The sequence below is a fragment of the Myxine glutinosa genome, chromosome 1, assembly GCF_964187855.1.
Source record: "Myxine glutinosa chromosome 1, kmMyxGlut1.1, whole genome shotgun sequence".
NCBI lineage: Eukaryota > Metazoa > Chordata > Myxini > Myxiniformes > Myxinidae > Myxine > Myxine glutinosa.
The window spans coordinates 433,525,319-433,534,216 of record NC_136261.1 but is presented as its reverse complement, the minus strand read 5'-3'; the positions used below and the strand labels follow the sequence as shown (position 1 = coordinate 433,534,216).

Genomic DNA, 8,898 nt, shown 5'->3' with positions numbered 1-8,898 from the left:
TTTTTTTTACTGTAACGGACCAAGTAACGGAAGTTAATTTTTGGTCTGCTACTCCGCTACTTTTTGCTCCGTTACTCCGTTAGTTCGCTACTTTTTGCTCCGCTCGGCTTCATTTCTATCGGCGTACGCTATTGGCCGCTTGAATAGCCAACAGCCAATAGCGTGCACCGATACAAATGAAGCCGAGCTGTGGCGATAGCTGACTTCCATTTCCGTTCCGTGTTCAGAACTTCAGTTCTGCAGTGTTCTTAGCAGCAGCAGCATCGTTTCTCTATCGTCCAACTTAACTTGTCTTGACTCTTGCTTGAAGTTACTTAACATTAACAATGTCCAGCCAAGACCAAGACGTGTTCATAGGGGCGCCGCCGGGGATTTTGGGCCCCATGAAAAGACATCACAATGGGCCCCTATGAAGCACGCGCGCACATTTTTTCCCCGACATTTTTGCCAGGAAGTTGAAACAATGCTTATATTTCTGCCTACAGTATGGAATTCACTATTTGATGCAAGACTGATACCCACACAATAAATGTGCTAAAGGCCATCTTTTACAGTCTAAATGTAATTTTAATGGTAAGAATTACAACATACATTCACCTCTTCAATTCAAATAAATTAACATTATCATCTGAAGAATGATATAACAAACAAAATAATAAAATCAGCAGCAGAGTATACATACAAGTATACATACCAAGTGTAGTGATCCATAGCCATGCCATTTAGTTATCACTGGTCTATTAAAGATGATAGGTTAATAATTTCATATTGAGAATTTTTACCTAATGTTATAATAATTGTTAGGGCCCCTGGCAGTGCAGGGCCCTTGGAATCATCCCAACTTTCCCCCCCCCCCCCCCTCACAGCGCCCCTGCGTGTTCACGCCGCCGCTGGAGGTCGACGACACTGACAGTGGAGCTTCCGAGGCCGAGGACCAGCCCGGTCACCCGTGGCCCCACCTGGAGAAGTACTTCGCCTTCAAGTACTGCGAGGAGATTAACGCCGTCTTCACGTGTGTGTTGTGCCGGCCGAAGGACGTCGTCATCAAGAGCACATGAGCAGTCTGTCGAACTTGAAGGCGCACGTCAGGAGGAAACATCACCCGGACTGCATCCAGGTAAGAGAGCGCACAGTAGTTGTCTATATAAATATAATTATGAAGATTATTGAGTATTAATTGAATTATTTACTTAAGATAAAGTGAATTTAAGCAAATTAAAACTAATGACGTTTATATAAAGTATATAAATATTATAAAGTAAAGATTTAATCATTATTTTATAACCTACCCTGACTCAACTCCTAACCTATCCTAACGTAATCTAACCTAAAGTTATCAAACCTAACGTATAATTTAGTAATTTTTGTTCGGTGAGTTTATCTCGTAGCACTGTTAAATCTCCATCTGTAGCACTGTTCAATTTCCAAGTAGCATTTCTTCATATAAATTAATTGAACAGATGTGGAGGCAAAGAGATGGGCTGTATTGTAATACAAATGTTGAAATGTATTTAAATACTTATTTTATTGCATTTATGTATTTGCGTTAGTATTTACAAATACTTTATTTTTGGTGTATCTATAAATACTCTAATTTAAATACAAATGTATTTAAATACTCTGAGCAGAATAATTTCTTAAAATTAAATATTACGAAATTTACATAGCTTTGTTGATTTATTACTGAAGTTACTTTTATTTGTTATTGCAGATTTTTTTTACTGTTGATTTTATTGTAGTTACTAGTTAATTTAAATACTTAAAGATTTTGATTTAAAGAAATTGATTGACGTCCCTTATTTATTTGCAACCAGTTCGACGAGAAGGTCAAGGCGGGCTCTGGCCACGGCAAACAGTGGCAGAGGCAGTCGTCTGCCTCTTCCAGCCGCAGCCAGTCAGCCACAACTGCACCCAAGAGGGCTCGCCAGCCCAGCATCGGCGAGGCCTTTGGCATCACCTCCTCTGGCGCAGGCGTCCAGCAGGGTGAGGTGGACAAGAAGATCGTGGACTTCTTCGTATCCAACATGCTGGCCTTCAAGATCGTCGACTCTCCATCTTTCGCCAGCCTCGTCACGACGCTGAACCCCAGCAAGATGGTGATGTCCCGCCGCATCCTCGGCTGGAGGATCATCGACAGCCACAAGGAACTTGAGCAGCGTGTCGTCAGGTACCAATCCATACCATATTATTATTGTTTATTTTTCTGAAGTATTGTTTTTTACTTTTACCATATTATTATTGTTTATTTTTCCGAAGTATTTTTTTTTCTTTTTTTTCTGAACGTAAGTACCACTGTCCGGTGCTTAATAAGTACTATGTTCAATTAAATGTGTACGTTAATTACAGACTCCTGGAGAAAGTCCCCTGGGTGGCCACCACCGCGGACTGCTGGTCGGCGCACAACAAGGCCTACCTGGGGATGACGGCGCACTGGGTGGGACCCGAAGACCCACGCCAGACAGCACGCCATCCTGGCCTTCTGTCGGCCCCGAGGCCATCACACCTTTACGGTCCTCGCCCAGGCCATGGTGGACGTGCATGACAAGTTCAACATCCAGGACAAGGTGATGATGATGACGACAGACAACGGCAGCAACTTCGTCAAGGTGTTCATAGAGTTTGGCTCTGAGAGTGGTGTCGTGCCAGAGCTTCCTGCTGGCGAATCTGACAACGACGATGACAGGTTCAACATGGAGGGCCAGGAAGTCGAGGTCGAGGTCCCAGTTGATGAGGCTGAGGCTCTGCAGGTCGTCTCTGTTGCTGAGACCATCGCTCCGTCCTCGTCTGATGGTGGCGACGGGTACGACATGCCCAAACACATGAGGTGCGTGGCCCACATGTTCAACTTGGTGGTGACTACGGATGCTGGCAAGGCCATCAAGCCTCAGTCCACCCTCAGGTCCATGTACAGGAGGGCCATGAGGAAAGCGCAGGGTCTGTGGAACCAGCAGGGCCACAGCACACTGGTGGCGGACGCCATCCAGAAGGAGCTGGGGAGGAGGTTGGTGGACCCCAACGCAATTTGCTGGAACTCCATGTACGACTCCGTCAAACTTCTGAACGACTTCTTTGATGGAGGGAAGCGGGCAGCGCTGAACAAGGTCATGACACAGCTGAAGCTGCAGAGCTTCAGCGAGGCCGACGTCTCCTTCCTCAAGGAGTATGGCCAGGTCATGGTCTATGTCGCCAAGGCCGTGGACGCCGTACAGGGAGAGAGCTGTGCGTACCTCAGGTGCCTTCTCCCCACTCTAGCCATCACCCTGAAGAAGCTGAGGGAGATGAAGAATCGAGGACTCCAGTACTGCGAGCTGCTGGTGGACGCGATGCTGGAGGGCATTGAGAGGAGGGTTGGGCCCCTCTTCAAAGACCTCGACTGCCAGCTGGCCACCGCCTTCCACCCTATGTTCCGTCTGACCTGGCTGGAGCAGCACGATACCAGCCAGGTAAGCAATGTGAAGAAGGCCATGGGCAGCGCCGTGGAGACGGCCATGAGGGTGATGTCCGACGACGCCAGCAGCGTCAGCAGCACCGGTGAGGTGGAGGACGATGAGGCAGACTTCTTCAAGGGCATGACGCACTCCCAGAAGCATGCCAGCAGCCACAAGTCGACCACGTCCAAGGCGCAGGCCCTGGTCATGGCCTGGCTGGAGGATATCTGGAAGAAGGGTGACAAGCTAATGGACATGGACGTCCGCAAGGAGCCAGTCCTGATGCGCGTCTTCACCAAATACAACACGGCCGTCCCTTCCAGCGCCTCCGTGGAGCGCCTCTTCTCCATGGGCAAGGACGTCATCAGGGCACAGAGAGCCACCCTCTGCGATGCCAGCTTGGAGCGTCTCATGTTTCTCAAGGTAAATAACGTAAAAAAGATTATATTTAGTGTACTTGCTTTTTAAACGTTTCTTTGTACTTACATTAACTACTGTGCACGATCGCGCAAGTCACACTTAATTCAATGGATACATTTATGCTTTAATTGCAGGGCAACTGCCACCTACAGCATGCCGAGAACATGGAGGACGTTAAGGACAAGAAGAAGGAGTGATTCGGAGGAGCAGGACGTCATGGAGTGAACGTCGTCACCGATAAGCTCCTTTTTTAACCTTTTTAAGCGCTTTTTTTTTCTTCCCTTTGTATAATAAAAAAAGATGCTTTCCGGCGTTTCTTGACTTTATTTAATAACAGTGGCAGAGTAACGGAGTAACAGTAACTTCCGTTACTTTTTGTAACGGAGTAACGGATAACAAAGTTACTTTTTTGAGTAACGGAGTAACGGGTAACGAAGTTACTTTTTTGAGTAACGATGCCCACCTATGGAAACTACACACACAATTTCGATGAAACCTGATAAGAACCTTCATCACCTGTAATGTACCAAAGTTTGTTCAAGACGTAAAAAAGAAAAATCCTCGCTAGGTATAAGGCAGGGGCACCAGCCCAGAGGGGATATCAAGACTCCATCAAAGTGCGGATGAAAGCTTTGTCGGTGGTGAGCAGCTGAGCAGTGCCAAGGAAGGACTTCACATGATGGAGAATGCCCAGTTGGCGACTGGCTTTGGAAGCCAGCTCGGACATGTGGTTTTCCCAGGAAAGACCACGCCTAATAGTGAGACCAAAAAGCTTGAGTGCCAAAACTTCTTCAAAGAGGATTGTTGAGAAAGTAGATGTGAGAGACAAGGTGACAGTGTGAAATTTGTCAGGATTGAAAGACATGTTCCATGTGTTTGACCAGCTTGTAATTTTATCAAAGTCTGCAGAGGGTTAAGAGACTGCTTTTTCCCCGGAAATGTCGATCTGCAGGATGAGAGATGGAACGGCAGAGGGTGGAGTCATCAGCAAAAAGATAAAGATTTTCCATGAGGTCAGATCATTGATGAAGATTAGAGAAAGCACAGGGCCCAGAACACTGGCCTGAGGAACTCCAGCCTGGTCAGATAAGAGGAGATGAGATGATTCCATTTCGAGCCCCACAATGGAAACGACAGGAGAAAATCCGTGAGCCATGCGTGGAGATTTTCATAGATGCCACAAGAGGAGAGTTTGATGAGTCAAACCATATCGAAGGCATGAAATATGTCAAGGGAGACCGCTCTGATTTCCTGTCTGGCGTTGAGGACATCCATCCATTGCAGAGACAGCCAAAGCAGCATGTCCAGAGTACAGTGGCCTGGTCTGAATCCACATTGATGATCTAAGATCAAGCCGTTGGAGAAGAAAAAGGATTTGTCAGAAGTGATGATGGATTCCATGACCATGCTGATGATTGGGAGCAGACCGATTGGTCTGCAGTTGGAAGGATCCATTTTTTGTAATGTTTTTTTTTAATTACTGCTTGGTCTGGCCAGTGGCCACATCGAATTGAATCTCCACCTTTTAATCGGGGAGGGGTGCGGACTCCTCTTCTTTTATTTGGAAGTCTGTGTTTAAAGGTATTCCCTCCATTAACAATGCTTTATCATTGGTGTTGAGAAAAATGTGGTGGCAACCAGCTGAGTGGCCTTCCACGTTGGGACCTGTGTAACTAAACTGCTCGTCAGCAATCAGTGATGGCAGGAAGTGCAGTCATGCCATGATGGTAAATGGTGTGCAAGGCTTTCAACTGGTTTGGTGAACAACTCTCGGTTTGATCAGGATTGCTTAGGGAGATATGGCAACTCCAAAGTCTCCACTGACTGATAAATTGATCATAATGTGCCATTACATATTCACAACTAGATGGTATTCATAGAATACGTACCCTGTGCAGTCAACTTGTTGCGAGCCAACTCTTCCGTTTTTGAACATTTTTTGGTTATTTGATCGAATATGGCCTGCCAAACCACGTGAGCAATGACATCATACATTTATATTCTCTAATGCACAGTGCATTCAGAAAGTATTCAGACCACTTCACTTTTTTCACATTTTGTTATGTTGCAGCCTCATGCTGAAATCGTTTAAATTCATTTTTTCCCCTCATTTCCCCTCCTTTTTCCTCGACACTCAATACCCCGGTCTTGCTGGCGAGGGTTCGTTTTTTCACAGCTCCACACGCTCTCCATCGAAATCGAAGTTAAGTAATTGTTCCCATTTGTATTTTCGTTATAACTGTATTTATTTTATGGTGTATGTACGTATATTGTCCCGACGAAGATTTTCGGTGCAAATCTTTCATACCTGTATTGAAAATCGTGTTAATTTCGTGTCGTCTTGAGGCCTTGTACAGTGTACACTGTACAACCTTGAGGCTTTGTTTTTCTCTCAGCGGTCCGTCGTTTGTGATCCAATAACTTTCGTTCTCTGTTTTCCCAGTCTTTCCACCTCATAGCCTACTTCCTTATGTAAATCTCAACTCAAAAAAAGAAAAAAAAAAGACATTACCTTCTCTGTGCTCATTCGTTTATTCATTCTTATTCGTTCGTTCGTTCTTCGGCCACGTGTTTCTCCCCCATTTTCCCAGATAGATTGTCAAATTTCAACTCGTTATTTTATCGTCCATGCGATATTGTTTGATTATAGTTAGTTTTGGTTTGAATTTCCTGTAACTCGTAATTAATTAATCGTGTTCTGCTCCTCGTGTGTGGCCTTGGAGTTGTACCCCCGTCGGTGTTTTGTTAACTTAAGCGTGTTTTGCTTGGCTCTTAGTTTTTTCCCTTCTACCCCGAACATAATACTCTGTCTAACGTGCTAAATCCCCCCCCCCCCCAAAAAAAACAAAAAAAAAAAACATTTATTTTCTTTTCTCCACGTGTACTGTTGTCTCATCCTGTATTTTCTGACCAGGTGTGCTGTTCGCCCCGCCCCCATTATCTCCTTGCCATCCACCGTTTGCCCTGTGCACGTGACTCATGATGGTCCCTCTCGGCTCTCCCCCCGTTGGTATTTTTGTGCATATAAGATTGTTCACAGTTCTGTTTAAATATTATTTAAATATGTTTAACCTTTCCCCTTCTGTGTTTTATTCAGTGGTATATTACAACACGCTGTTTTTCTTCCTATTTAAAAGGCTTTTCTCAATTTCCTCTCCAACTCATTCCACTTAAAAAAAAAGAAATTCAATATCTTATACGTCTCCCTCACTACATGGTCTAAATTCACATTCATTCCATCCCTCCTCCATCGTTCTGAATCGGATTGCTAACTTGAAAATCACAACAAACCCAATTTGTTATCAATGTTCGTCTTTCATTAATCATCCACTTTATAAACTCCCCTCTTGCCCCTCCCATCCAAATCCCCCCCCTTGCACCTATACTCCTAAACTCCCCCCTTGCCCCTCCACTCTTAAACTCCCCCCCTGCCCCTCCACTCCTGAACTCCCCCCTTGCCCTTCCCCTCCTAAACTCCCCCCTTGCCCCTCCCCTCCTAATCCCCCCTTGCCCCTCCACTCCTGAACTCCCCCCTTGCCCTTCCTCTCCTAAACTCCCCCCTTGCCCCTCACCTCCAAATCCCCCCCCTTGCCCCGACACTCCTAAACTCCCCCCTTGCCCCTCCACTTCTAAACTTCCCCCTTTCCCCTTCCCTCCAAAACTCCCCCCTTGCCCCTCCCCTCCTAAACTCCCCCCTCACTCCTCCCCTTCAAAACTCCCCCCCAATCCCTCCCATTCAATTCTCCCCCCATACCATTCCTCTCCAATTCTCCCTCCTCCCCCCTCCTCCTCCAAGCTGCCTCCTCCCCACTTCGTCTCCCTTCTATCTCATACCTCCACCCCCCCAAACCTTCTACTTTCCTCTGCCCCCCCTCAAACAACCCCTCACTGTGCCTCATCCCCTCACCATCAAACCGTTCATCCTCCTCATCCTTCCCTTTCTTGGAACTCTTCTGCAATATCTGACACACTATCAACTGCTCTCCCCACCCCCCCCTCTCATCCTTCATCTTACCCTACTCCTCCCCTCCCCTGTCCTGTACCCAATGCTCCCCCTCTCTCTTCATTAACGGTATGGACCTCAAACATCCGGGGCCTTCGCTCAAACCTGACTGATCTCTCCATACAGGTTGCTTCTGACAATCCAGACTTGATCTGCTTAACAGAGACTTTCCTCCTTCAAGATGTCTCTGATTCCTTAATATCTCTTCCTGGTTACTCCCTCCTCTGGTATGATAGACCTGAGCCTTGGCCTGGTGGTGGGGTGGCTATCTTTCTCAAAAACTCTCTTCCTCACTCTCCTTGCACTGCCCTCTCTCCTCCTCACCCCCAGGAGTACCTCTGGCTACGGCTTCCTCTCCGCTCCCACCTTTTGTTCATATGTGTTCTGTACCGTCCCCCAAACAGTGATGACTCCATCTACATTTCACTGTCTGACAACATGGACCAACTTCTATCCACTCATCCCAACTCTCTCTTCCTCATATGTGGTGACTTCAACTGTTATTATGCCATCTGGTTGGGTGTGGGTTCCTCTCTCACCAGTCATAACACCTCAGCAAAGGATTTCTGTGACTCACTGGGATTGACACAATCTGTCAATTTCCCGACCCGGATCTCAGCCAATGGAGTATCTTCTCTTCTAGACTTGGTTATGACAAACTTCCCTGCTAATGTCTGCTGCTCTTCTTCTGCTCCAATCGGTTCTTCTGATCATGTGCTTGTCAAAGTGGACATCTCTCTGGCCATTCTCAGAGAGCCTCCTCAGCGTCGACGAGTCTGGCATTTCACTCAGGCTGACTGGGACGGTCTTCAAGCAGCCATCAATCGTCTGGATTGGTCTCCCATCTCCACTGCCTCTGACATCAATTCTTCCTGGGAATTCTTCCAAAGCAAACTGATCTCTCTCATGCACAGATTTATCCCATCTCGCCTTCAGTTGTCGTACCCATCCTCCCGTCCATGGTACACTGAATCTTGTGGTGAGGCAGTTGCCCTGAAACAACTTGCCTTTGCCTCTTGGAAGGCTAATCCAACTGAAGGCAATCTC

At 46.5% G+C, this 8,898-nt stretch overlaps 1 protein-coding gene across 1 annotated transcript; it reads left to right on the top strand.

The window, feature by feature from the left end:
- Nucleotides 1–1,054: 1,054 nt before the first annotated feature.
- LOC144888372 (E3 SUMO-protein ligase ZBED1-like) lies at nucleotides 1,055–4,045 on the top strand. The gene is made up of 5 exons (XM_078766100.1): nucleotides 1,055–1,117; nucleotides 1,815–2,167; nucleotides 2,347–2,434; nucleotides 2,523–3,851; nucleotides 3,983–4,045. The coding sequence occupies exons 1-5, from the start codon at nucleotides 1,055–1,057 to the stop codon at nucleotides 4,043–4,045; spliced, it is 1,896 nt and encodes a 631-aa protein (XP_078622226.1).
- Nucleotides 4,046–8,898: the final 4,853 nt, after the last annotated feature.

Bases quoted from the DNA above. Each gene is read 5' to 3' on its own strand.
- LOC144888372 (XM_078766100.1), top strand. From the start codon at position 1,055: ATGAGCAGTCTGTCGAACTTGAAGGCGCACGTCAGGAGGAAACATCAC. The intron at 2,168-2,346 runs GTACCAATCCAT...CGTTAATTACAG, and splicing joins CTTGAGCAGCGTGTCGTCAG to ACTCCTGGAGAAAGTCCCCT. The intron at 2,435-2,522 runs GTGGGACCCGAA...GTCCTCGCCCAG, and splicing joins TGGGGATGACGGCGCACTGG to GCCATGGTGGACGTGCATGA.